Source organism: Dipodomys spectabilis, unplaced genomic scaffold (assembly GCF_019054845.1).
Source record: "Dipodomys spectabilis isolate Male_0828 unplaced genomic scaffold, ASM1905484v1 ptg000299l, whole genome shotgun sequence".
Taxonomy (NCBI): domain Eukaryota; kingdom Metazoa; phylum Chordata; class Mammalia; order Rodentia; family Heteromyidae; genus Dipodomys; species Dipodomys spectabilis.
Genome location: NW_024870976.1, coordinates 2,916,899 through 2,944,024, shown reverse-complemented (window position 1 = coordinate 2,944,024; position 27,126 = coordinate 2,916,899). Strand labels below are relative to the sequence as shown.

Genomic DNA, 27,126 nt, shown 5'->3' with positions numbered 1-27,126 from the left:
AGGTGGGTGAGGAACAGGCAGACCTGGCTGTGTGAGGTGTGTGAGGAACAGGCAGACCTGGCTGTGTGAGGTGTGTGAAGAACAGGCAGACCTGGCTGTGGGTGGAGGTGTGTGAGGAACAGGCAGACCTGGCTGGGGTGGAGGTGTGTGAGGAACAGGCAGACCTGGCTGGGGTGGAGGTGTGTGAGGAACAGGCAGACCTGGCTGTGTGAGGTGTGTGAGGAACAGGCAGACCAGGTTGGGGTGGAGGTGTGTGAGGAACAGGCAGACCTGGTTGTGTGAAGTGTGTGAGGAACAGGCAGACCAGGCTGGGGTGGAGGTGTGTGAGGAACAGGCAGACCTGGCTGTGTGAGGTGTGTGAGGAACAGGCAGACCAGGCTGGGGTGGAGGTGTGTGAGGAACAGGCAGACCTGGCTGTGTGAGGTGTGTGAGGAACAGGCAGACCTGGCTGTGTGAGGAACAGGCAGACCAGGCTGGGGTGGAGGTGTGTGAGGAACAGGCAGACATGGCTGTGTGAGGTGTGTGAGGAACAGGCAGACCAGGCTGGGGTGGAGGTGAGGAACAGGCAGACCTGGCTGGGGTGGAGGTGGGTGAGGAACAGGCAGACCTGGCTGTGTGAGGTGTGTGAGGAACAGGCAGACCTGGCTGGGGTGGGGGGGTGTGAGGAACAGGCAGACTTGGCTGGGGTGGAGGTGGGTGAGGAACAGGCAGACCTGGCTGTGTGAGGTGTGTGAGGAACAGGCAGACCTGGCTATGTGAGGTGTGTGAGGAACAGGCAGACCTGGCTGGGGTGGAGGTGTTTGAGGAACAGGCAGACCTGGCTGTGTGAGGTGTGTGAGGAACAGGCAGACCTGGCTGTGTGAGGTGTGTGAGGAACAGGCAGACCTGGCTGTGGGAAGTGTGTGAGGAACAGGCAGACCTGGCTGGGGTGGAGGTGTGTGAGGAACAGGCAGACGTGGCTGGGGTGGACGTGGGTGAGGAACAGGCAGACCTGGCTGTGTGAGGTGTGTGAGGAACAGGCAGACCTGGCTGTGTGAGGTGTGTGAGGAACAGGCAGACCTGGCTGGGGTGGAGGTGTGTGAGGAACAGGCAGACCTGGCTGTGTGAGGTGTGTGAGGAACAGGCAGACCTGGCTGTGTGAGGTGTGTGAGGAACAGGCAGACCTGGCTGTGTGAAGTGTGTGAGGAACAGGCAGACCTGGCTGGGGTGGAGGTGTGTGAGGAACAGGCAGACGTGGCTGGGGTGGAGGTGTGTGAGGAACAGGCAGACCTGGCTGTGTGAAGTGTGTGAGGAACAGGCAGACCTGGCTGTGTGAAGTGTGTGAGGAACAGGCAGACCTGGCTGTGTGAGGTGTGTGAGGAACAGGGAGACCTGGCTGGGGTGGAGGTTTGTGAGGAACAGGCAGACCTTGCTGGGGTGGAGGTGGGTGAGGAACAGGCAGACCTGGCTGTGGGTGGAAGTGTGTGAGGAACAGGCAGACCTGGCTGTGTGAGGTGTGTGAGGAACAGGCAGACCTGGCTGTGTGAGGTGTGTGAGGAACAGGCAGACCTGGCTGTGTGAGGTGTGTGAGGAACAGGCAGACCTGGCTGGGGTGGAGGTGTGTGAGGAAGAGGCAGACCTGGCTGAGGTGGAGGTGTGTGAGGAACAGGCAGACCTGGATGAGGTGGAAGTATGTGAGGAACAGGCAGACCTGGCTGTGTGAGGTGTGTGAGGAACAGGCAGACCTGGCTGGGGTGGAGGTGTTTGAGGAACAGGCAGACCTGGCTGTGTGAGGTGTGTGAGGAACAGGCAGACCTGACTGTGTGAGGTGTGTGAGGAACAGGCAGACCTGGCTGTGGGAAGTGTGTGAGGAACAGGCAGACCTGGTTGGGGTGGAGGTGTGTGAGGAACAGGCAGACGTGGCTGGGGTGGAGGTGGGTGAGGAACAGGCAGACCTGGCTGTGTGAGGTGTGTGAGGAACAGGCAGACCTGGCTGTGTGAGGTGTGTGAGGAACAGGCAGACCTGGCTGGGGTGGAGGTGTGTGAGGAACAGGCAGACCTGGCTGTGTGAGGTGTGTGAGGAACAGGCAGACCTGGCTGGGGTGGAGGTGTGTGAGGAACAGGCAGACCTGGCTGAGGTGGAGGTGTGTGAGGAACAGGCAGACCTGGCTGAGGTGGAAGTGTGTGAGGAACAGGCAGACCTGGCTGTGTGAGGTGTGTGAGGAACAGGCAGACCTGGCTGTGTGAGGTGTGTGAGGAACAGGCAGACCTGGCTGGGGTGGAGGTGTGTGAGGAACAGGCAGACCTGGCTGTGTGAAGTGTGTGAGGAACAGGCAGACCTGGCTGGGGTGGAGGTATGTGAGGAACAGGCAGACCTGGCTGGGGTGGAGGTGGGTGAGGAACAGGCAGACCTGGCTGTGTGAGGTGTGTGAGGAACAGGCAGACCTGGCTGTGTGAGGTGTGTGAGGAACAGGCAGACCTGGCTGTGGGTGGAGGTGTGTGAGGAACAGGCAGACCTGGCTGGGGTGGAGGTGTGTGAGGAACAGGCAGACCTGGCTGTGGGTGGAGGTGTGTGAGGAACAGGCAGACCTGGCTGGGGTGGAGGTGTGTGAGGAACAGGCAGACCTGGCTGGGGTGGAGGTGGGTGAGGAACAGGCAGACCTGGCTGTGTGAGGTGTGTGAGGAACAGGCAGACCTGGCTGTGGTGGGGGGTATGAGGAACAGGCAGACCTGGCTGGGGTGGAGGTGTGTGAGGAATAGGCCGACCTGGCTGTGTGAGGTGTGTGAGGAACAGGCAGACCTGGCGGTGTGAAGTGTGTGAGGAACAGGCAGACCTGGCTGTGTGAGGTGTGTGAGGAACAGGCAGACCTGGCTGTGAGGTGTGTGAGGAACAGGCAGACCTGGCTGTGTGAGGTGTGTGAGGAACAGGCAGACCTGGCTGTGTGAGGTGTGTGAGGAACAGGCAGACCTGGCTGTGTGAGGTGTGTGAGGAACAGGCAGACCTGGCTGGGGTGAGGTGTGTGAGGAACAGGCAGACCTGGCTGGGGTGGAGGTGTGTGAGGAACAGGCAGACCTGGCTGGGGTGGAGGTGTGTGAGGAACAGGCAGACCTGGCTGGGGTGGAGGTGTGTGAGGAACAGGCAGACCTGGCTGTGTGAGGCGTGTGAGGAACAGGCAGACCTGGCTGTGTGAAGCGTGTGAGGAACAGGCAGACCTGGCTGTGGGAGGTGTGTGAGGAACAGGCAGACCTGGCTGGGGTGGAGGTGTGTGAGGAACAGACACACCTGGCTGTGTGAGGTGTGTGAGGAACAGGCAGACCTGGCTGTGTGAGGTCTGTGAGGAACAGGCAGACCTGGCTGGGGTGGAGGTGTGTGAGGAACAGGCAGACCTGGCTGTGGGTGGGGGGGTGTGAGGAACAGGCAGACCTGGCTGTGTGAGGCGTGTGAGGAACAGGCAGACCTGGCTGTGTGAGGTGTGTGAGGAACAGGCAGACCTGGCTGTGGGTGGGGGGGTGTGAGGAACAGGCAGACCTGGCTGGGGTGGAGGTGTGTGAGGAACAGGCAGACCTGGCTGTGTGAGGAACAGGCAGACCTGGCTGTGTGAGGTGTGTGAGGAACAGGCAAACCTGGCTGTGTGAGGTGTGTAAGGAACAGGCAGACCTGGCTGTGTGAGGTGTGTGAGGAACAGGCAGACCTGGCTGGGGTGGAGGTGTGTGAGGAACAGGCAGACCTGGCTGTGTGAGGTGTCTTAGGAACAGGGAGACCTGGCTGGGGTGGAGGTGTGTGAGGACCAGGTAGACCTGGCTGTGTGAGGAACAGGCAGACCTGGCTGTGTGAGGTGTGTGAGGAACAGGCAGACCTGGCTGTGTGAGGTGTGTGAGGAACAGGCAGACCTGGCTGGGGTGGAGGTGTGTGAGGAACAGGCAGACCTGGCTGTGGGTGGGGGGGGGGTGAGGAACAGGCAGACCTGGCTGGGGTAGGGGTGAGGAACAGGCAGACCTGGCTGTGTGAGGTGTGTGAGGAACAGGCAGACCTGGCTGGGGTGGAGGTGTGTGAGGAACAGGCAGACCTGGCTGTGTGAGGTGTGTGAGGAACAGGCAGACCTGGCTGTGTGAAGTGTGTGAGGAACAGGCAGACCTGGCTGGGGTGGAGGTGTGTGAGGAACAGGCAGACCTGGCTGGGGTGGAGGTGTGTGAGGAAGAGGCAGACCTGGCTGTGTGAAGTGTGTGAGGAACAGGCAGACCTGGCTGTGTGAAGTGTGTGAGGAACAGGCAGACCTGGCTGTGTGAGGTGTGTGAGGAACAGGGAGACCTGGCTGGGGTGGAGGTTTGTGAGGAACAGGCAGACCTTGCTGGGGTGGAGGTGGGTGAGGAACAGGCAGACCTGGCTGTGGGTGGAAGTGTGTGAGGAACAGGCAGACCTGGCTGGGGTGGAGGTGTGTGAGGAACAGGCAGACCTGGCTGTGTGAGGTGTGTGAGGAACAGGCAGACCTGGCTGTGTGAGGTGTGTGAGGAACAGGCAGACCTGGCTGGGGTGGAGGTGTGTGAGGAACAGGCAGACCTGGCTGAGGTGGAGGTGTGTGAGGAACAGGCAGACCTGGATGAGGTGGAAGTGTGTGAGGAACAGGCAGACCTGGCTGTGTGAGGTGTGTGAGGAACAGGCAGACCTGGCTGGGGTGGAGGTGTTTGAGGAACAGGCAGACCTGGCTGTGTGAGCTGTGTGAGGAACAGGCAGACCTGGCTGTGTGAGGTGTGTGAGGAACAGGCAGACCTGGCTGTGGGAAGTGTGTGAGGAACAGGCAGACCTGGCTGGGGTGGAGGTGTGTGAGGAACAGGCAGACCTGGCTGGGGTGGAGGTGTGTGAGGAACAGGCAGACCTGGCTGTGTGAAGTGTGTGAGGAACAGGCAGACCTGGCTGTGTGAAGTGTGTGAGGAACAGGCAGACCTGGCTGTGTGAGGTGTGTGAGGAACAGGGAGACCTGGCTGGGGTGGAGGTTTGTGAGGAACAGGCAGACCTTGCTGGGGTGGAGGTGGGTGAGGAACAGGCAGACCTGGCTGTGGGTGGAAGTGTGTGAGGAACAGGCAGACCTGGCTGTGTGAGGTGTGTGAGGAACAGGCAGACCTGGCTGTGTGAGGTGTGTGAGGAACAGGCAGACCTGGCTGTGTGAGGTGTGTGAGGAACAGGCAGACCTGGCTGGGGTGGAGGTGTGTGAGGAACAGGCAGACCTGGCTGAGGTGGAGGTGTGTGAGGAACAGGCAGACCTGGCTGAGGTGGAAGTGTGTGAGGAACAGGCAGACCTGGCTGTGTGAGGTGTGTGAGGAACAGGCAGACCTGGCTGTGTGAGGTGTGTGAGGAACAGGCAGACCTGGCTGGGGTGGAGGTGTGTGAGGAACAGGCAGACCTGGCTGTGTGAAGTGTGTGAGGAACAGGCAGACCTGGCTGGGGTGGAGGTATGTGAGGAACAGGCAGACCTGGCTGGGGTGGAGGTGGGTGAGGAACAGGCAGACCTGGCTGTGTGAGGTGTGTGAGGAACAGGCAGACCTGGCTGTGTGAGGTGTGTGAGGAACAGGCAGACCTGGCTGTGGGTGGAGGTGTGTGAGGAACAGGCAGACCTGGCTGGGGTGGAGGTGTGTGAGGAACAGGCAGACTTGGCTGGGGTGGAGGTGGGTGAGGAACAGGCAGACCTGGCTGTGTGAGGTGTGTGAGGAACAGGCAGACCTGGCTGTGGTGGGGGGTATGAGGAACAGGCAGACCTGGCTGGGGTGGAGGTGTGTGAGGAATAGGCCGACCTGGCTGTGTGAGGTGTGTGAGGAACAGGCAGACCTGGCGGTGTGAAGTGTGTGAGGAACAGGCAGACCTGGCTGTGTGAGGTGTGTGAGGAACAGGCAGACCTGGCTTTGAGGTGTGTGAGGAACAGGCAGACCTGGCTGTGTGAGGTGTGTGAGGAATAGGCAGACCTGGCTGTGTGAGGTGTGTGAGGAACAGGCAGACCTGGCTGTGTGAGGTGTGTGAGGAACAGGCAGACCTGGCTGTGGTGAGGTGTGTGAGGAACAGGCAGACCTGGCTGGGGTGGAGGTGTGTGAGGAACAGGCAGACCTGGCTGGGGTGGAGGTGTGTGAGGAACAGGCAGACCTGGCTGGGGTGGAGGTGTGTGAGGAACAGGCAGACCTGGCTGTGTGAGGCGTGTGAGGAACAGGCAGACCTGGCTGTGTGAATCGTGTGAGGAACAGGCAGACCTGGCTGTGGGAGGTGTGTGAGGAACAGGCAGACCTGGCTGGGGTGGAGGTGTGTGAGGAACAGACACACCTGGCTGTGTGAGGTGTGTGAGGAACAGGCAGACCTGGCTGTGTGAGGTCTGTGAGGAACAGGCAGACCTGGCTGGGGTGGAGGTGTGTGAGGAACAGGCAGACCTGGCTGTGGGTGGGGGGGGGTGTGAGGAACAGGCAGACCTGGCTGGGGTAGGGGTGAGGAACAGGCAGACCTGGCTGTGTGATGTGTGTGAGGAACAGGCAGACCTGGCTGGGGTGGAAGTGTGTGAGGAACAGGCAGACCTGGCTGTGTGAGGTGTGTGAGGAACAGGCAGACCCGGCTGTGTGAAGTGTGTGAGGAACAGGCAGACCTGGCTGGGGTGGAGGTTTGTGAGGAACAGGTAGACCTTGCTGGGGTGGAGGTGGGTGAGGAACAGGCAGACCTGGCTGTGGGTGGAAGTGTGTGAGGAACAGGCAGACCTGGCTGTGTGAGGTGTGTGAGGAACAGGCAGACCTGGCTGTGTGAGGTGTGTGAGGAACAGGCAGACGTGGCTGGGGTGGAGGTGTGTGAGGAACAGGCAGACCTGGCTGTGTGAAGTGTGTGAGGAACAGGCAGACCTGGCTGGGGTGGAGGTATGTGAGGAACAGGCAGACCTGGCTGGGGTGGAGGTGGGTGAGGAACAGGCAGACCTGGCTGTGTGAGGTGTGTGAGGAACAGGCAGACCTGGCTGTGTGAGGTGTGTGAGGAACAGGCAGACCTGGCTGTGGGTGGAGGTGTGTGAGGAACAGGCAGACCTGGCTGGGGTGGAGGTGTGTGAGGAACAGGCAGACTTGGCTGGGGTGGAGGTGGGTGAGGAACAGGCAGACCTGGCTGTGTGAGGTGTGTGAGGAACAGGCAGACCTGGCTGTGGTGGGGGGTATGAGGAACAGGCAGACCTGGCTGGGGTGGAGGTGTGTGAGGAATAGGCCGACCTGGCTGTGTGAGGTGTGTGAGGAACAGGCAGACCTGGCGGTGTGAAGTGTGTGAGGAACAGGCAGACCTGGCTGTGTGAGGTGTGTGAGGAACAGGCAGACCTGGCTTTGAGGTGTGTGAGGAACAGGCAGACCTGGCTGTGTGAGGTGTGTGAGGAACAGGCAGACCTGGCTGTGTGAGGTGTGTGAGGAACAGGCAGACCTGGCTGTGTGAGGTGTGTGAGGAACAGGCAGACCTGGCTGGGGTGAGGTGTGTGAGGAACAGGCAGACCTGGCTGGGGTGGAGGTGTGTGAGGAACAGGCAGACCTGGCTGGGGTGGAGGTGTGTGAGGAACAGGCAGACCTGGCTGGGGTGGAGGTGTGTGAGGAACAGGCAGACCTGGCTGTGTGAGGCGTGTGAGGAACAGGCAGACCTGGCTGTGTGAAGCGTGTGAGGAACAGGCAGACCTGGCTGTGGGAGGTGTGTGAGGAACAGGCAGACCTGGCTGGGGTGGAGGTGTGTGAGGAACAGACACACCTGGCTGTGTGAGGTGTGTGAGGAACAGGCAGACCTGGCTGTGTGAGGTCTGTGAGGAACAGGCAGACCTGGCTGGGGTGGAGGTGTGTGAGGAACAGGCAGACCTGGCTGGGGTGGAGGTGTGTGAGGAACAGGCAGACCTGGCTGTGGGTGGGGGGGGGTGTGAGGAACAGGCAGACCTGGCTGGGGTAGGGGTGAGGAACAGGCAGACCTGGCTGTGTGATGTGTGTGAGGAACAGGCAGACCTGGCTGGGGTGGAAGTGTGTGAGGAACAGGCAGACCTGGCTGTGTGAGGTGTGTGAGGAACAGGCAGACCCGGCTGTGTGAAGTGTGTGAGGAACAGGCAGACCTGGCTGGGGTGGAGGTTTGTGAGGAACAGGTAGACCTTGCTGGGGTGGAGGTGGGTGAGGAACAGGCAGACCTGGCTGTGGGTGGAAGTGTGTGAGGAACAGGCAGACCTGGCTGTGTGAGGTGTGTGAGGAACAGGCAGACCTGGCTGTGTGAGGTGTGTGAGGAACAGGCAGACGTGGCTGGGGTGGAGGTGTGTGAGGAACAGGCAGACCTGGCTGTGTGAAGTGTGTGAGGAACAGGCAGACCTGGCTGGGGTGGAGGTATGTGAGGAACAGGCAGACCTGGCTGGGGTGGAGGTGGGTGAGGAACAGGCAGACCTGGCTGTGTGAGGTGTGTGAGGAACAGGCAGACCTGGCTGTGTGAGGTGTGTGAGGAACAGGCAGACCTGGCTGTGGGTGGAGGTGTGTGAGGAACAGGCAGACCTGGCTGGGGTGGAGGTGTGTGAGGAACAGGCAGACTTGGCTGGGGTGGAGGTGGGTGAGGAACAGGCAGACCTGGCTGTGTGAGGTGTGTGAGGAACAGGCAGACCTGGCTGTGGTGGGGGGTATGAGGAACAGGCAGACCTGGCTGGGGTGGAGGTGTGTGAGGAATAGGCCGACCTGGCTGTGTGAGGTGTGTGAGGAACAGGCAGACCTGGCGGTGTGAAGTGTGTGAGGAACAGGCAGACCTGGCTGTGTGAGGTGTGTGAGGAACAGGCAGACCTGGCTTTGAGGTGTGTGAGGAACAGGCAGACCTGGCTGTGTGAGGTGTGTGAGGAACAGGCAGACCTGGCTGTGTGAGGTGTGTGAGGAACAGGCAGACCTGGCTGTGTGAGGTGTGTGAGGAACAGGCAGACCTGGCTGGGGTGAGGTGTGTGAGGAACAGGCAGACCTGGCTGGGGTGGAGGTGTGTGAGGAACAGGCAGACCTGGCTGGGGTGGAGGTGTGTGAGGAACAGGCAGACCTGGCTGGGGTGGAGGTGTGTGAGGAACAGGCAGACCTGGCTGTGTGAGGCGTGTGAGGAACAGGCAGACCTGGCTGTGTGAAGCGTGTGAGGAACAGGCAGACCTGGCTGTGGGAGGTGTGTGAGGAACAGGCAGACCTGGCTGGGGTGGAGGTGTGTGAGGAACAGACACACCTGGCTGTGTGAGGTGTGTGAGGAACAGGCAGACCTGGCTGTGTGAGGTCTGTGAGGAACAGGCAGACCTGGCTGGGGTGGAGGTGTGTGAGGAACAGGCAGACCTGGCTGTGGGTGGGGGGGTGTGAGGAACAGGCAGACCTGGCTGTGTGAGGCGTGTGAGGAACAGGCAGACCTGGCTGTGTGAGGTGTGTGAGGAACAGGCAGACCTGGCTGTGGGTGGGGGGGTGTGAGGAACAGGCAGACCTGGCTGGGGTGGAGGTGTGTGAGGAACAGGCAGACCTGGCTGTGTGAGGAACAGGCAGACCTGGCTGTGTGAGGTGTGTGAGGAACAGGCAGACCTGGCTGTGTGAGGTGTGTGAGGAACAGGCAGACCTGGCTGTGTGAGGAACAGGCAGACCTGGCTGTGTGAGGTGTGTGAGGAACAGGCAGACCTGGCTGTGTGAGGTGTGTAAGGAACAGGCAGACCTGGCTGTGTGAGGTGTGTGAGGAACAGGCAGACCTGGCTGGGGTGGAGGTGTGTGAGGAACAGGCAGACCTGGCTGTGTGAAGTGTGTGAGGAACAGGCAGACCTGGCTGGGGTGGAGGTGGGTGAGGAACAGGCAGACCTGGCTTTGTGAGGTGTGTGAGGAACAGGCAGACCTGGCTGTGTGAGGTGTGTGAGGAACAGGCAGACCTGGCTGTGGGTGGGGGGGTGTGAGGAACAGGCAGACCTGGCTGGGGTAGGGGTGAGGAACAGACAGACCTGGCTGTGTGAGGTATGTGAGGAACAGGCAGACCTGGCTGTGTGAGGAACAGGCAGACCTGGCTGTGTGAGGTGTGTGAGGAACAGGCAGACGTGGCTGGGGTGGAGGTGGGTGAGGAACAGGGAGACCTGGCTGTGTGAGGTGTGTGAGGAACAGGCAGACCTGGCTGTGTGAGGTGTGTGAGGAACAGGCAGACCTGGCTGTGGGTGGGGGGGTGTGAGGAACAGGCAGACCTGGCTGGGGTAGGGGTGAGGAACAGACAGACCTGGCTGTGTGAGGTGTGTGAGGAACAGGCAGACCTGGCTGTGTGAGGTGTGTGAGGAACAGGCAGACCTGGCTGGGGTGGAGGTGTGTGAGGAACAGGCAGACCTGGCTGTGTGAGGTGTGTGAGGAACAGGCAGACCTGGCTGGGGTGGAGGTGTGTGAGGAACAGGCAGACCTGGCTGTGTGAGGAACAGGCAGACCTGGCTGTGTGAGGTGTGTGAGGAACAGGCAGACCTGGCTGTGTGAGGTGTGTGAGGAACAGGCAGACCTGGCTGTGTGAGGTGGGTGAGGAACAGGCAGACCTCGCTGTGTGAGGTGTGTGAGGAACAGGCAGACCTGGCTGTGTGAGGTGTGTGAGGAACAGGCAGACGTGGCTGGGGTGGAGGTGGGTGAGGAACAGGGAGACCTGGCTGTGTGAGGTGTGTGAGGAACAGGCAGACCTGGCTGTGTGAGGTGTGTGAGGAACAGGCAGACCTGGCTGTGGGTGGGGGGGTGTGAGGAACAGGCAGACCTGGCTGGGGTAGGGGTGAGGAACAGACAGACCTGGCTGTGTGAGGTGTGTGAGGAACAGGCAGACCTGGCTGTGTGAGGTGTGTGAGGAACAGGCAGACCTGGCTGGGGTGGAGGTGTGTGAGGAACAGGCAGACCTGGCTGTGTGAGGTGTGTGAGGAACAGGCAGACCTGGCTGGGGTGGAGGTGTGTGAGGAACAAGCAGACCTGGCTGTGTGAGGAACAGGCAGACCTGCCTTGTGAGGTGTGTGAGGAACAGGCAGACCTGGCTGTGTGAGGTGTGTGAGGAACAGGCAGACCTGGCTGTGTGAGGTGTGTGAGGAACAGGCAGACGTGGCTGGGGTGGAGGTGGGTGAGGAACAGGGAGACCTGGCTGTGTGAGGTGTGTGAGGAACAGGCAGACCTGGCTGTGTGAGGTGTGTGAGGAACAGGCAGACCTGGCTGTGGGTGGGGGGGTGTGAGGAACAGGCAGACCTGGCTGGGGTAGGGGTGAGGAACAGACAGACCTGGCTGTGTGAGGTGTGTGAGGAACAGGCAGACCTGGCTGTGTGAGGTGTGTGAGGAACAGGCAGACCTGGCTGGGGTGGAGGTGTGTGAGGAACAGGCAGACCTGGCTGTGTGAGGTGTGTGAGGAACAGGCAGACCTGGCTGGGGTGGAGGTGTGTGAGGAACAGGCAGACCTGGCTGTGTGAGGAACAGGCAGACCTGGCTGTGTGAGGTGTGTGAGGAACAGGCAGACCTGGCTGTGTGAGGTGTGTGAGGAACAGGCAGACCTGGCTGTGTGAGGTGTGTGAGGAACAGGCAGACCTGGCTGTGTGAGGTGTGTGAGGAACAGGCAGACCTGGCTGTGGGGTGGGGGGGTGAGGACATCTGGAGTAGTGTAGGTACAGGGGAGGTGGGCACAAGTTACTCACCCGGTTCGGCCTAGGAGCGTGGCGTGGTGCAAGGGTGCGCGGCCCAGGCTGTCTCTTTGGTTCACATCAGCTCCATTTTGCAGAAGGAATTCACAGACAATTAGGGAGCCCTGGGGACAGAGCAGCTCAGACAAAGCCAGAATAGTGCCCAGCAGGGCCCCTGCTCCTGCTTCCGGCCCCGAGTGTCGGGGCGCCCAGGTATGAACACGCAGCAGTGTTATAACACAGCTGCCACCTACACTCACCCCTAGCACTGCTTGCACCAATGGTGTCTTGCCTTCGTCCTCTGTGTCCACCCAGTTGACCTCTGCCCCGTGGGCCAATGCTGCGGCCAGTGCAGGAAGATCGCGGGCACGTGCCGCTCGGTGGGCCAGCAGACCCGGGTGAAGCTCACGTACATCAGACAGATGCCAGGCCTCTGCTTCCGCCTCTGCCTCCCCACTGGACTCCTCTGACTCCACGCCCTCGGTGCCCCCTGCGGGGTGGAAGGGTCAGGAGCTCTGACCTCCAGCAGGGGAGGGGGTCGGGGGTCGGGGGGAAGGGCTGAAAGGTGAAGAGGCAGGCACCCACCCTCCTCAGTGACACTGTCCACCACAGAGCCCGTGCCGAAGGCCAGGACGTCGGAGCTGCCGTCAGAGCTGCCTCCCAGCCCACTGTCGCTGCTCAGACCTGGAGGACGGTAGGGGAAGAGGGTCCTGAGTTTGGCCTCCTCTCAGAATGCTAGGGGAGAGCTGGAGCCCCACTCACCTTCCAGGGAAGATGGGGGGTAGGCCAGCCCCCACGGGGTAGCAGGAGGCAGCCCTGCCCAGGAAAGGTGACCAAGTGTGCACACTCAGCACACCAGGATGGGCCCAGCCCACAGCCAGCTGTCAGGACTTCGCCAAGCCCTGGGGAGACTGCCCGGGCAGCAAGAAGATGCTGAGCTGTCGCTCCTAGGGCCAGGTCAGCAGCGCCCACACACACACACCGTCATCCGTACACACCTGTGTGCACACACCTTCACACTCACATTTTCACATATCTCTCCTGGCCCTCACTGCTTCTCTTCTGGCCTTAGACCTGCCAGTGTCCAAATGAGCCCTCCCCAGCCCAGCTGACCTGCAATGCCAGCAGCAGCCGGTTCCTCCCGTGTGGGACACCAAGTGCTTTCCAAGGGTGTCCACTCTCAGGAGCCTCCCTCTTCCCGCCTCTGGCCACCCTGACTGGGGGCAGAGCCCTGGGGCAGGAGGAGGTGGCGCCTTAAACACTTACTTCGGGGACCAGCCCCAGCAGCCCCAGCGTCAAAGTAGGAGAAGAGAGAGTCCAGCTCATCTGGGCAGAACAGTGAATCCCGGCGGAATTTGCGCTCCAATGTGCCTGCTGTGGGGGAGGGGGCAGCACTGGTCAGATGGGGAAACTGAGGCCCTGGGTAGGCGGATGCCCCGGGCGGTGCTAGGAGCCAGGCAGAGCTCCCTTGAGGCCCTGCGACACCAGGACCCAGGGTTTGAGGCTCCTCCCAGCCGCAGTGGTCCTGGCCCCGTGTGCTCAGCCATGTGAACTAGAATGCAGCGCTAGCGGTCCTCCCACCTGAGGACAGGGCAGCCACGGAGGGCAGGACGGGCTCCAGCCGGACCTTGCGGCGGGTGGTGGGGGCGTGAGGGGAGCTGTTGGGGCGCTGGCACTTGCGTGCCCGCCAGCGTCTTGGGGCTTCCCGGGCTGGCGCGGTGGGCAGCTTCCGCAAAAACTTCTTCTCCACGTATTTGTCCTTGATCCAGGCCTCCTTGTCCTGTCTGGACCACGGGTGGAGGTGAGACTGTGTCCGCAGGCTGGGGCTTCCCAGCCAGGCCAGGCTGCTGCTTATCTCACCTGGGGCTGCTAGCTGTGGGCTTCCTGCTGCCCAGGCCCTCGCACTGGGCCTCATAGATCTGGTTCACGGTGGTATTTCCAAGTTCACACATCAGCTGGTGGGAAGAGGGTGTGGCCGTCAATCCGGGCTTCCCCACCCAGCTCCCACCCCACAGGGCCTTGGGGCCCTCAAGAACTGCACACCTAACGGGCGCCGGTGGCTCACGCCTGTCATCCTAGCTACTCAGGAGGCTGAGATCTGAGGATCGCTGTTCAAAGCCAACCTGGGCAGGAAAGTCCATGAGACTCTTTTTTTTCTTTTGTTTTGTTTTTGTCTGTCGTGGGGCCTGAACTCTGGGCCTGGGTGCTATCCCTTAGCTCTTCAGCTCAAGGCTAGCGCTCTACCACTTGAGCCACAGCGCCACTTCTGGCATTTTCTGCTTATGTGGTGCTGAGAAATCGAACCCAGGGCCTCATGCATGCAAGGCAAGCGCTCTACCACTGAGCCACCTTCCCAGCCACCGTGAGACTCCTTTCTCCAATTAACTACCAGAAAACCAGAAGTGGCAATGTGGCTCAAGTGGTAGAGCATGTGCCTTGAGCTGAAGAGCGCAGGGACAGCGCCCAGGCCCAGAGTTCAAGCCATGACCAAAAAAAAGAAAAACACAAAAAGCTGCACACCTTTAACAGCTCAGGCTCCCAGGAGTCCAGTGTCAGGGACCGCACCTTGGAGCAGTGCACGCCCAGGCTCCTAGACCGCAAGGGGACAGGGTGAGTCGGGGCACCACTCCACCCGGGCATAGCCCCACCCCGCCGGCCCAGAGCCAGAGGTCACCTGTGGATCCCTGAGCACTCGATGCACAGCAGCACACCCAGGTTGATGCTGGCCCAGCGGGGGTCTGGCTGGCCGCAGTCACCACACTGGCCGTTGCCAGCCACGCTCTGCACGCGCTGCAGCACGCTCTCCCCCTTGGCTCCACGCTCCCGGGGGTCCGTGGTGGAGTCGATGCTGCTTGTGGATGGGGAAGCTGTGCGGTCCAGCCTCTGGAGGGCGGTGTGAGGACCGCTCAGCCCTTCAGGAGCTCCACCCTCCCCGGCCGGAGGTCCTCCCCGCCCAGCCCAAGCGGCCAGAACAGGCCAGGGTCCCACAAGAGTACATCTGCCCAGGCATGTGTGCATACACACGCTCAAGCAGCACAACCCTGCTTATCCACACACATGCACTGCTGCTTGCAAACACATGCGTGCAGCCTGCAGGAGCCCTCACAAGCACACTGGGGTGTGCCCTTGCGTGTGGGATGGCGGGGTGGGCACACCTCACTGTAGCAGCTATCCGGGCTCTCCCGGTAGGCAGAGGCAATGCTGGCCTGCACTGCTTGAACCCAGGCCTGCCGCAGCTTCTCAGAGTCAGCCTGCAGCATGCAGCTCCTAGAGGGAGGGGCCGGTCAGGCAGGGAAGGCCCAGGGCCCCCACCCCGCCGCCGGTGGGCCCTCCTCACTTGGTGGGTGACACGACCTCGAAGCAGAACCTCCGTTCGATGTCCTCACAGGGCTTCACAGAGCACAGGCGGAGGTCATCTACCACCACAGTCAGCGCGTCCTGCAAGGGAAGCCGCAGGGCCCGCACACTCAGCCCTGCACTATACTTTCGTGCAACGCCCAAGCAAGCAGGTTCAAGCTCCCCATTTCCCTGGCCTCGTAGACTCTGGTACCCATAGTGTCCTCAGCCCTGTGCCAACACCCGCCGAGTAGCCAGCCCCCAGAGTCCAGGTGGGCAGGGTTCTGGCCAAGGGAACCTTGTTTCCCCAGCACACCTTGAGCTTCTTCTGGTAGACCAGTTGGCTGTTCTGAATGGAGAACCAGCGCCTGGGGGGGAGTGGAGGATAAGGGGTCAGAGCCAGCCTCGTCCCCTCTGCTCTCAGCTCAGCCTGCTCTCAGCACTTCCCAAGGAAGGCCTCACCGATTCCATGTCTTGAAGGCATTGCTGGCTCTTTTAAAGAGGTAGCCCTCCATCACCACACCACTTGGTGCATCCACATCAAACTCCACTTTCGACTCATCATAGGAGAAGTCCTGGAAAGGACAGAGCCAGGCCTCAGGAAGTATCCATCTCTGGAAGAAGCCACCGCCATCCCAGGCTCACCAAGACCAAAGGCTAAGACAGGAGATCCTCTACTAGCTACAGTGGGTCCTGATAGAATGAACGCCCTTACAAGGCCTTGCCGGCAGACCCCGAGTGTTCACAGCTGGGCCTGTGCTCTAGCCCCCACCCCCAGCTTACAGGGACAAATAGGCTCCACTCAGGAAGGAAGCTCCCCCACCCCACACACATCCTGAGTGCCCCGTGTCTGCTGCCAGCTGGGTGAGCTCCAGCTGCCCAACAGAGCTCCATTCAGGGGCTGGCAGTCCTGACGCCTGTGTGCCTCGCTGTCTAGCAGGACAGGCCTGGCCACCTGCTCTGGGCAGGCCGGGGCAGGAAGACACAGCTGCCGCTGTCGCTCTCCTGTGGGGGCCAGGGCGGCTCACCTGCACCCTGCCCGTGCCAGCAACTAGCCCAGAGGTGCCTCAGCACCGCCAGCGCTCTGGAGGAGGTGTCCTTGGTGCTGAAGTACCCCAGCAGGATGCTGCCTGTCTTACTGCGTCCCTCCCGTGCACAACCCACGCTGTCCCAACGCTGTCCCCACGCTGTCCCCACGCGCATACCCCACGCTGTCCCCACGCGCATACCCCACGCTGTCCCCACGTGCACACCCCACGCTGTCCCCACGCTGTCCCCACGTGCACACCCCACGCTGTCCCCACGTGCACACCCCACGCTGTCCCCACGCTGTCCCCACGTGCACACCCCACGCTGTCCCCACGTGCACACCCCACGCTGTCCCCACACTGTCCCCACGCGCACACCCCACGCTGTCCCCACACTGTCCCCACGCTGTCCCCACGCTGTCCCCACGTGCACACCCCACGCTGTCCCCACGCTGTCCCCACGTGCACACTCCACGCTGTCCCCACATGCACACCCCATGCTGTCCCCACGTACACACCCCACACTGTCCCCACGCTGTCCCCACGCTGTCCCCACGTGCACACCCCACGCTGTCCCCACGCACACACCCCACGCTGTCCCCACGTGCACACCCCACGCTGTCCCCACGCTGTCCCCACGCTGTCCCCACGTGCACACCCCACGCTGTCCCCACGCGCACACCCCACGCTGTCCCCACGCTGTCCCCACGCTGTCCCCACGCTGTCCCCACGTGCACACCCCACGCTGTCCCCACGCTGTCCCCACGCGCACACCCCACGCTGTCCCCACGTGCACACCCCACGCTGTCCCCACGCTGTCCCCACGCGCACACCCCACGCTGTCCCCACGCGCACACCCCACGCTGTCCCCACGCGCACACCCCACGCTGTCCCCACGTGCACACCCCACGCTGTCCCCACGCGCACACCCCACGCTGTCCCCACGCTGTCCCCACGCGCACACCCCACACTGTCCCCACGCTGTCCCCACGTGCACACCCCACGCTGTCCCCACGTGCACACCCCACACTGTCCCCACGCTGTCCCCACGCGCACACCCCACACTGTCCCCACACTGTCCCCACGCTGTCCCCACGCGCACACCCCACACTGTCCCCACGCTGTCCCCACGCGCACACCCCACGCTGTCCCCACGCTGTCCCCACGCTGTCCCCACGTGCACACCCCACGCTGTCCCCACGCTGTCCCCACGCTGTCCCCACGCGCACACCCCACGCTGTCCCCACGCTGTCCCCACGCTGTCCCCACGCTGTCCCCACGCGCACACCCCACGCTGTCCCCACGCTGTCCCCACGCTGTCCCCACGCGCACACCCCACGCTGTCCCCACGCTGTCCCCACGCTGTCTCCACGCTGTCCCCACGCTGTCCCCACGCTGTCCCCACGCGCACACCCCACGCTGTCCCCACGCGCACACCCCACGCTGTCCCCACGTGCACACCCCACGCTGTCCCCACGCTGTCCCCACGCGCACACCCCACGCTGTCCCCACGCTGTCCCCACGCTGTCCCCACGCGCACACCCCACGCTGTCCCCACGCTGTCCCCACGCTGTCCCCACGCTGTCCCCACGTGCACACCCCACGCTGTCCCCACGTGCACACCCCACGCTGTCCCCACGCTGTCCCCACGCGCACACCCCACGCTGTCCCCACGCTGTCCCCACGCTGTCCCCACGCTGTCCCCACCCTGTCCCCACGCTGTCCCCACGCTGTCCCCATGCGCACACCCCACGCTGTCCCCACGCTGTCCCCACGTGCACACCCCACGCTGTCCCCACGCTGTCCCCACGCTGTCCCCACGCTGTCCCCACGCTGTCCCCACGTGCACACCCCACACTGTCCCCACGTGCACACCCCACGCTATCCCCACGCTGTCCCCACGCGCACACCCCACGCTGTCCCCACGCTGTCCCCCACTGTCCCCACGTGCACACCCCAGGTCCAGCTCTTACCTGCAACAATGTCTGAGGCCCAGGCAGGTTGGGGAGAGAGAGAGAGAGCTAGTGAGTGCTGGCTCTGTCCCCAGCTCCCAAAAGCACCCCACTCCGTCCCTTCCCAAAGTCTCTCTTATCCCCTGACAGCCAACCTCTGTCCCGATGGGCAACAAAAGCCACTGTCCCACAGCTGAACAGAGGCCCTCGAAGGGAGTGAGGTCTCAACTCCCAGAGCCAGCCCTCCATGCACTCAGCCCCCCGGGAAGAGGCTTCTAAGGACAGGGACCTCTCCCTCTGAACGCACCTTCGGGGAGGGGGGGCTCAGCCAGCACGGTGGCGTGGCGGCAGGCCTAGGAGGACGGGCCCCAGTCAGGAGCGAGGGCTGCAGAGCCTTACCCGCTGCTGAACGGCTGCGTGCTTGCGCTCCATCTCCCGCTTCTCCACAGCACAGTCAATCACCAGCTGGTCCAGCTGTGTGTGGGGAGTATCAGCAGATCCCCTTCCCAAGCCCACCCTGCAGGGACCCCCACCTCCCACATCTGCAGCTCACCTCAGCCGCCAGCTTCTTCATGTAGGGGTCCAGCTGGTGCAGCAGGTTGTGGCCCTGCTGGAAGAAGCTGTACTGGGCATGCATGAAGGACAGCATCTGCAGGGACAGACGGGCGGGTGAGGACTGGCTCCCACCACCTAGGCCACACTGAAGCCACTGCCCTTCAGGGACTCACAGAATCCAAGATCTCAAACTTCTTCTTGGCCTGGAGGACATTGATCTGCAAGAGGAGGTGCAAAGGTGAGGCCTCAGTGGGGCCGGAGCCCAGGCGCCCACCCGGCCTGGCCGGCCCAGCCACGGGCCTGTTGTGGCTCTGAGACCCCAGGTCATCTCAACTCTGCTCCATACCAGAGTCACAACCCCATGGTCCAGGAGTCCTTTCCCATGTCCAGAGCTAAGGTCCCATCTAGGCAATGCCAGGATATGTTTTCTTTCCCTTCCTTCCTTCCTTCCTTCCTTCCTTTCTCTCTCTCTCTTTCCTTCCTTCCTTCCTTTCTCTCTTTCCTTCCTGTTTCTGGTACTGGGGACTGAACTCAGGACCTCAAGTGCTCACTTGGCTTTTTCACTCAAGGCTGACACGCTGCTACTTGAGCCACACCCTCACTTCCAATGCCTCTCAGATCAAGGTCGAAGCCTCTGCCTGCTTCTCGCCCCACTCTAGGCCCTGGACCGGCACACCAGCTCCCACCATGCCCACAGCTGTGTCCGCGGCCCCTGGCTGACCTGTAGCACGTAGTCCAGGGCTAGGTGACGGAAGCACTTCCGGGTGAGGGTCAGGGCGCCGGTGGCCTCCTCCACCTCATGGGGCCGGTGCCTTGGGGCCTGCGCGTTCCTCACCAAGGAGAGTTCCATGTCCTCTCGCACCTTGTCAAACTGTTTCTTCGTCTCTTTGAACTTCCGTACATCCCTGCGTGCCAGTGAGCGCAGAGCAGGACTTGGAGGATGCACGGATATCCGGCTTGCCTTGCTGCCTGCTCCTGGGCAGGGCCTCTTTTCCTTGACTCCCTGTTCCCGCCCCACCCACCCCTGCAACCCCTCTCCTGGTCCCCCTGACTTCACCTTACTTTCTCCATCAATCCAGCCCAGGCCCCAGCCCCACCCCCAACTTCAGACCTATGTGTCCAATAGCCACCTGACACGGGTAGGGTATGTACCTCCACCACACAAGGATGCTGGGCTGGAACTCTCCTCATCCACCCGTTCCTGCCCCTTCCCCCAGTGCTTACCCTTGCCAACCCCCTACAGCCTGGGGCTTGGCCAAGGGCCGCCTGGACAGGCCCCTCCCCTACGCTGGAGAAGAAAGAGGGCTCCCGCATCGCCCCCGGTACCCGGGTACAGGGGCCAGGGGTGCTGCAGGGGTTCGGGCACAGGGGCCTGGGGTGTTGCACCTGGTACCTGGGTACAGGGGCCTGGGGTGCTGCACCCGGTACCCGGCACAGGGGCCTGGGGTGCTGCACCCGGTACCTGGGTACAGGGGCCTGGGGTACTGCACCCGGTACCCGGCACAGGGGCCTGGGGTACTGCACCCGGTACCGGGCACAGGGGACTGGGGTACTGCACCCGGTACCCGGGCACAGGAGCCTGGGGTGCTGCACCCGGTACCCGGGCACAGGAGCCTGGGGTGCTGCACCCGGTACCCGGCACAGGGGCCTGGGGTGCTGCACCCGGTACCGGGCACAGGAGCCTGGGGTGCTGTACCCGGTACCCGGCACAGGGGCCTGGGGTGCTGCACCCGGTACCCGGCACAGGGGCCTGGGGTGCTGCACCCGGTACCGGGCACAGGGGCCTGGGGTGCTGCACCCGGTACCGGGCACAAGGGCCTGGGGTGCTGCAGGGGTTCGGGCACAGGGGCCTGGGGTGCTGCAGGGGTTCGGGCACAGGGGCCTGGGGTGCTGTAGGGGTTCGGGCACAGGGGCCTGGGGTGCTGCAGGGGTTCGGGCTGCTCACTCTTTGACGAAGTTGTGGAGCTGCTGCCGCACAGACCTCTGGGCCTGGTCAAACAGGACCTGGGACAGAGGCAGGGAGGGGTCTCTGGGGTCCCCACGGGCTCTCAAGGCAAAGCCCCGCCCATCCACATTCCTAGCTGGGCATTATGGGAGCGGCGCTCAGTCCTGCCCAGACCCAGCTCCCTGCAGAGAACATGCCGCCATGGCTTGTCTCGCACTTGGAGCTAGCCTCTTGGGGCCAGGGTAGTTCTGGCCTCTGGGGGCCAAGGAAGTCGCCCCATCCTGGGTAGTGCCCAGGGCCAACAACTGTGGCCATCTGCTCATCTGGCCCTTGGCCAGCCAAAGGCCAAGGGTACCAAATACTCTTGTAAAGCTCCACCTCCAAGTGTCCAAGAGGGCCGTACACTCAGGCCACCTCCAGACTGCCTGCCCTGCCCCACAGCAGCAGACTGGGTCAGGGAGGGGGCTAGCACAGGCCCGGCTTGGGAGTGGGGAGTGCTGAGGGGTTTCTCTGCAGCACTCAGAATCAGACCCCCTGCAGGGAGAAGGGCTGGCCGGCGGGACTGGCAGGCTGCCAGGAGGAGCCTCACTCATCTAGTTTATTTCTGCACTTCCTCACAAGGGTGGAGCCCGTGTTTAGTCTGGGGCTCCGGTTCCAGGCTGTGCCCCCCCCCCAATGCCTTCGCCTGCCCTGTGTGTCCGTCCACTTTGGTGCTGGGATCCTACAGCATGGACGCCTCTCTACCCCACTGACTGAGGGAGCAGAGTAGCCTTCCTGCTGGCTGCTGCCATCGTCAGGCCCTGAAAGGAGGCCAGCTCTTCTCCAGACTGGTGCCATGGGGAAGCTCAGAAGGGAGCGGGGACCCCATGTCTGACGGGGCTTACTGTGTGATAGTTGACCATCTCCTGCAGGCTGTCTCCGAACCTCTGCAGACATTCCTGGGGAGAGGTAGGGAAGGCGTGCTGAGATGGCAGTGCCAGCAGGGCAGCAGGCCGGGTGGCTGGCATTCCCACGGGACCCACAAGCACCCTCCCTGCCCAGGGGACACAGAGCCGCACCTGGGGAGGAGCACAGATGCCCACGGGTTCCCAGGACCGAGCGTCCTCCGGAGCTGCCTCCCTTTCCCTACGCCCACATGGAGGTCACGAGCCAATGGCCCCTCACCGAAATGACGGCGTCACCCTGGCACTGCTGGGACAGGTCGCGGATGCCACTCACAAAGAGCCTGTTGGTGGCGACATAGGCCTTGCCGGCCTCAATCATACCACTGCACAGCTTGACCAGCTGTGAAGGGAAGGAGGGGGCGGGGAAGGGTCAGGGGCTGCAGTTCACACCCACTCAATGCCAGGTCTCAGAGAAGCCATCGCCCCAATGTGGAGACCAGGCTAAGGGCAGCCCGAGCTGAACCCAGGACACATCTACACCCCTGTGGCCAGCAGAGGACTTTCTACAGGCCCGGAACTCGCTCCTCAGAGCCAGAGGCAGGCAGGAGAGGGGGCAAGGGTCACAGGCTAGAGGGCTCTCTACATGAGCTCAGGGACGCTGGCCTTCCTGCCTCCCTCAGCTGTGACACCTGCCCCCCCCCCCCCGCCCCTTGGCCTCTAACCAGTCACACAAAGCATGGCCCCAGCAGCTGTGCCCTTCAGCCACCAGCGGAGGTCAGCTACCTGGGTGAAATGGGACAGGGGACCGACCGCGTCCTGGAGGGGTGGGACAGGGGGCCAACCGCGTCCTGGAGGGATGGGACAGGGGGCCGACCGCGTCCTGGAGGGATGGGACAGGGGGCCGACCGCGTCCTGGAGGGATGGGACAGGGGGCCGACCGCGTCCTGGAGGGGTGGGACAGGGGGCCGACCGCGTCCTGGAGGGGTGGGACAGGGGGCCGACCGCGTCCTGGAGGGGTGGGACAGGGGGCCGACCGCGTCCTGGAGGGGTGGGACAGGGGGCCGACCGCGTCCTGGAGGGGTGGGACAGGGGGCCGACCGCGTCCTGGAGGGGTGGGACAGGGGGCCGACTGCGTCCTGGAGGGGTGGGACAGGGGGCCGACTGCGTCCTGGAGGGGTGGGACAGGGGGCCGACTGCGTCCTGGAGGGATGGGACTCAGGGCCGACTGTGTTCTGTGGCCCTTGGATCACATGGGGCAGGACACCGGTAGAGGAACATGGTGCCAACCCAGGCGCTGTGCATGGCACGTGTGTTGACACAGCCAGGTGGGCGGATGCTGATGGGAAGTCGGGCCATTAGCCATCGTAAGTCTAGTCTGGGAATGGGGCAGACAAGACAATGATGAACCCTCAGCTACCCCGCCCCCCAGCCTGGCCTGACCTTGTCCAGTTTAGCCTCGATCTCCACCACATCGGTTTCGACCTCATCGATGGTCGCCCTGCAACAAGAATGGTTGTTGGGTGGACCATCTATGCTGGCCGTTCAGGCCTAGAGCCTCCGCTCCCCTTGAGTTCTCAGAGAGGCTCTGCTGCTGGCTGGGATCTCCAGGAAGTAGGAAGGAGACCCAAACACCCTGCCTGGAGGCCATGACTGAAACCACCCAGCCAGCCTCAGACCAGCACCCCCAGGCAGGGGGTGGTGGTGGTGGTGGTGGTGGTGGAGCACACCCCAGGGAGGGGTCACACCCCAGGCGGAGGGGGTGGGGGGCACGTCAGCTGGGACCCTTTTGGGCTCTGACTACTGCAGTCTAAGAACAGACCTCAGCCCCTGCGCACAGCAGGGGTCAGAGCTCCCCGGTACCCAGGGCAGGTAGAGCATCTGTCGCCCCCCCTCTCTCTGGAGATGAACGTTGACCCAGAAGACCCCACCTAGACCCCCCTGGCCCCTAAAAGTCTGTCCTTCACCCCTCCTCCTAATGCAGCCTGCCATGGCCTGATGCGGGGAACCCTGGAATAGACCTGGTGTGAGCCATCAGGTAACGGACCACCAGGCTCCAAAACAGTGAGAGGCTGTCCTAGACTGCCAACAGGCACAATGCACTGTGGAGAGGAGAGGTGGCTAGGCTTCCTCAGAACCCACTCCCTCCAGGCCAGCCTGACAATGGGGCTGCCTTGGAGAGGGAAGAGTTAATGGTGACATCACCAGAAGCCAGGAGAATCCCCGGAAGCCAGAGGCAGATGGAGCAAGCACGTGACCCCCTTATTCTGCCAACAGGAAGTCAGGAAACAGGGACAGGCTCCACACATACACACACACACACACACCCTGCACAATTAGCTCAGCTGGTAAGCTGAGCCCATCTGTCTGAAGGAGTATGAGGGCCCCTGGGAATGGGTACAGGCCTCTAGAGATAAGTCTGGGGGGACAGTGAGGAGAGGCCACAAGACCTAGTAGTTCCTCACCACCCCATCTCTGTGTGGGAAGGGAGAGGGCCTTCTCAGAGTTACATGGGACCATAGTGTTTGTTTGCTTTGGTGATGGTCCTAGTGCTTGAACTCAGGGCCTGGGTGCTGTCTCTGTGCTTTGTCTGCTCTACCACTTGAGCCAGCTCCACTTCTGGCATTTTTGGTGGCTAACAAGAGTTTCAAGGACTTTCTGGCCCCAGTTGGCTTTAACCTGTAATCCCCAGATCTCAGCCTCCTGGATAGCTAGGAACACAGGTGTGAGCCACCAGAGTCCAGTTGCTTTCTTTAATTAGGATCTGGACGGAATTGGCAAGGCTGTCCAAGCCAGGGACCTTCAAGAGTCCTGGATGTGTGCCCTCCCCGCTAGGACATGAATGCTCTAGACAGCCCTCACCTGTTTTGAGGGACTAAGGAGTCCCTGGGCTCTGGAAGAGGGGGGCAGGGACACAGAGTTGCAGCATCTGTTGGGACCACTGCTGGCCCATGCTCACAGGGTACCATCCCAGCCTGCCCTGCTTAGGAGAAATGCCCGTCACCTAGGGTCCTAGCCCATACCACTTGCAGGTAGCTACCACAGCTGTGGGAGACCCTCCACCTAGGGGAGTAGGGTGTAGGAACGTCTTGGCTCTCTGAACAGGCTGGGCAGCTCCGACAGCCTGCAGGAGAGCTGCTGCCCCTGCCTGGCTGGAAAGCCGGGGCCTGAGAGGCAGCGAGGGCAGGGTGGCACCAGAGCTGGCACCTGTGCTCCCTGGGGCAGAGTGGGTGTGGAGCAGAGCACAGAGGGCAGGCACGCACGCACGCACGAACCCCAGCGGGGAATGGGAAGCCTCCACTCGGCCCTGGGATTGCCTGGGCCGCACGCAGGGTGGGAGGGTCCCCTTCAAGGCTGTGACTCAGCATCTGAAGCCCCACCCAGGGAAGGGCCCTCCGAGGAGGCCAGGCAGCCCCATCCCTAGCGTCTCCCCCCCCCCCAGCAGTTCTGGAGCTATGAGGCATTCCTGAGGTGGTCACAACCCCTCCCTGCGTAGGACCCCTCCCATCCCAGGCTGCCCATGTCCACAGCCTCCTATGAGCCCCCGCCAGGGGCTCCAAGGCCAGGCCAGGTGACAACCTCAGTGACACCTGAGAGTGAGTTGGCGGGGGACCTCAAAACCCTTCCAACCAGCACCTGCCCCAGACCACCAAGTGGGCTCCCTGGCCCAAGGCCACGTCTGGGCAGTTCACGTCAGCCTTGCCCGGTCCTGTGGGGCCGCTTTCCCAGGGTACCTCTCCCATCAGGAATCCCTGCCGCACCTACGGCAGCCCCACAGGTCCACCCTGCTGGCTGTGGAAGGGAAGTCAATGGGGTTTGGCTGGCGGCGCCCAGACCCTCAGCAAAGGAGGAGGAGCTGAAGCTGCCTGGGAGGGCCAGGGCCCAGACCAAGTCCCTGGCACAGACCTCTGGCCTCATCCCTGCGAGCAGGCTGGGATGGCAGGGCTCCCGAGGCGCCTTCTCCAAATCACAAAAGGTGTCTGGAACCTCTAACAGAAGACCCCTAGCTCCCGGCCCAGGCCGCGGAGCCATTGCTGGGGGTGACCCTGACCTGCCCAGCCCCAGACTCCTGAAGGCTTCCTTGCTGCTTCCCTGTGGTTTTGCAAGGGGCTGGCTCCAGGACTGCTAGAGCAGCCTCCAGATCTCCCGTTCAGAGGAATGACACACTCATGCACAAACATGCGTCGGCCACGGCACGGTGTGTGCCTCCAGGGGTAGGCACACCTACGGCCCCTGATGCTGGCGCACACGCCTGGACCCGGCATGTGCCTAGCAGCGTGCCAGCGCGCCCAGGGCCGCAGGCCCGCGCCGCAGGCAGGCTGCGCGGGCACCGGGTCCGGGCCAGGCTCGGAGCCCGCAGGCCGCAGGCCCGCACCGCAGGCTGCGCGGGCACCGGGTCCGGGCCAGGCTCGGAGCCCGCAGGCCCCGCGCCGACCAGGCCCAGCCTTGCCGAGGCGGCGCAGCCCGCACGCGCCCGCTCCCTCACGCACACGGGCGCCACGCGAGCGGCTCGCGCGCTTCCTCACAGCGTGCAGGTGTCCCCGTGCGCGGGGTCCGAGCGCCGGCCGCGCGGCTCCGGGCCGGGCCTGGCCACAGCGGCCCGCGGGCCCGCGAGGGGCTCTGACGGGCGGCGCGGGGCGCACGCCGGGGGGGCGCGGCCGGCGCTCGGACCCCGCGCCCCGCGCCCGAGGTGGCCGGCGGCACCGGCGCCTTTTGTTCCGGGCCCGGGCCCGCACCGGGGCGACGCGGCGCGCCGGGGGCCGCGGCTTTGTCCAGGCGCCTCCGCCGGGCGCCGGCGCCTCCGCCGGCCACGCACCCCGCCCCTCGGCGGGCACAAAGCCGCCCCGCGCCCCGCGCACCTGAAGCGCGGCGAGTCCTTGATGCACTCCTCGAACTCCACCGTCATGGCGGCGGCGCGCTGCGGTCACCGGGCGAGGAACGCGGCGCGCCGAGCGGCATCCCCGGCCGGTGGCCGCGCGTCCCGGAACCAGGCCGCCGCGCGCCGCCCCGCCTGTCACCGCCGGGGAGCGTCGCCCAAGTCCGCCCCGCCCCGCCCCGCCTGTCACCGCCGGGGAGCGTCGCCCAAGTCCGCCCCGCCCCGCCTGTCACCGCCGGGGAGCGTCGCCCAAGTCCGCCCCGCCCCGCCTGTCACCGCCGGGGAGCGTCGCCCAAGTCCGCCCCGCCCCGCCCCGCCTGTCACCGCCGGGGAGCGTCGCCCAAGTCCGCCCCGCCCCGCCCCGCCTGTCACCGCCGGGGAGCGTCGCCCAAGTCCGCCCCGCCCCGCCTGTCACCGCCGGGGAGCGTCGCCCAAGTCCGCCCCGCCCCGCCCCTGTCACCGCCGGGGAGCGTCGCCCAAGTCCGCCGCGCCCCGCGCCTCCCCTGTCACCGCCGGGGAGCGTTGCCCACGTCCGCCCCGCCCCGCGCCTCCCCTGTCACCGCCGGGGAGCGTCGCCCCGCCTGCTGCCACCGCCCCGGAGAGCTCCGGGCTGCGGGCCGTACTTTAGGAACGGGAGGGCCCGGCTCCGCCTGCTCCGACCAGGACAACGGTTGCGTAACTCCGGGCGAACGCGAACCTCTTTTGGGGTGGGCTCGACCAGAACGGACTCTCGGGGGGGAAGGGCAGCGAGGAGCAGGGGCGCGCGGACGACGGGGCGAGGGAAGGAGCCGCACGCGGACCGGGGGTCGCGGAGAGCCCTGGCCGAGCCCAGCCATCGGCTTGGGGCCCATTCGCTGGACAGAGGGAAGCACTTTGCACCCGCTCCCTAAGCCTGGTCTCGCCCAGGTTCCGCCTCCCTCGGCGAGGGGGGGAGGAGGCGGGGCGAGCGCGCA

The 27,126-nt window shown here is 63.6% G+C and overlaps 1 protein-coding gene across 3 annotated transcripts in view; it reads right to left on the bottom strand.

Moving 5' to 3' along the window:
- Positions 1-26,275, bottom strand: part of Acap3 (ArfGAP with coiled-coil, ankyrin repeat and PH domains 3) — a 31,145-nt gene extending 4,870 nt beyond the window's left edge. The window contains exons 1-22 of one of the 3 annotated variants that reach the window (XM_042701975.1): positions 26,157-26,275; positions 22,741-22,798; positions 21,581-21,700; positions 21,301-21,354; positions 20,417-20,475; positions 19,193-19,376; positions 18,645-18,689; positions 18,470-18,565; positions 18,316-18,390; positions 17,938-17,949; positions 15,399-15,511; positions 15,253-15,304; positions 14,938-15,038; positions 14,756-14,867; positions 14,275-14,483; positions 14,121-14,190; positions 13,461-13,555; positions 13,182-13,384; positions 12,867-12,974; positions 12,186-12,284; positions 11,861-12,090; positions 11,616-11,725 (exon numbers count right to left, since the gene is read on the bottom strand). In XM_042701975.1, coding sequence (XP_042557909.1) covers positions 11,616-11,725; positions 11,861-12,090; positions 12,186-12,284; positions 12,867-12,974; positions 13,182-13,384; positions 13,461-13,555; positions 14,121-14,190; positions 14,275-14,483; positions 14,756-14,867; positions 14,938-15,038; positions 15,253-15,304; positions 15,399-15,511; positions 17,938-17,949; positions 18,316-18,390; positions 18,470-18,565; positions 18,645-18,689; positions 19,193-19,376; positions 20,417-20,475; positions 21,301-21,354; positions 21,581-21,700; positions 22,741-22,798; positions 26,157-26,203 — 2,252 coding nt within the window. In that variant the 5' untranslated portion in view covers positions 26,204-26,275. Of the gene's footprint in view, positions 1-11,615; positions 11,726-11,860; positions 12,091-12,185; positions 12,285-12,866; positions 12,975-13,181; positions 13,385-13,460; positions 13,556-14,120; positions 14,191-14,274; positions 14,484-14,755; positions 14,868-14,937; positions 15,039-15,252; positions 15,305-15,398; positions 15,512-17,937; positions 17,950-18,315; positions 18,391-18,469; positions 18,566-18,644; positions 18,690-19,192; positions 19,377-20,416; positions 20,476-21,300; positions 21,355-21,474; positions 21,510-21,580; positions 21,701-22,740; positions 22,799-26,156 lie in introns of those variants that run through there. The other 2 variants (XM_042701976.1, XM_042701977.1) reach the window with 2 other exon arrangements.
- Positions 26,276-27,126: the final 851 nt, after the last annotated feature.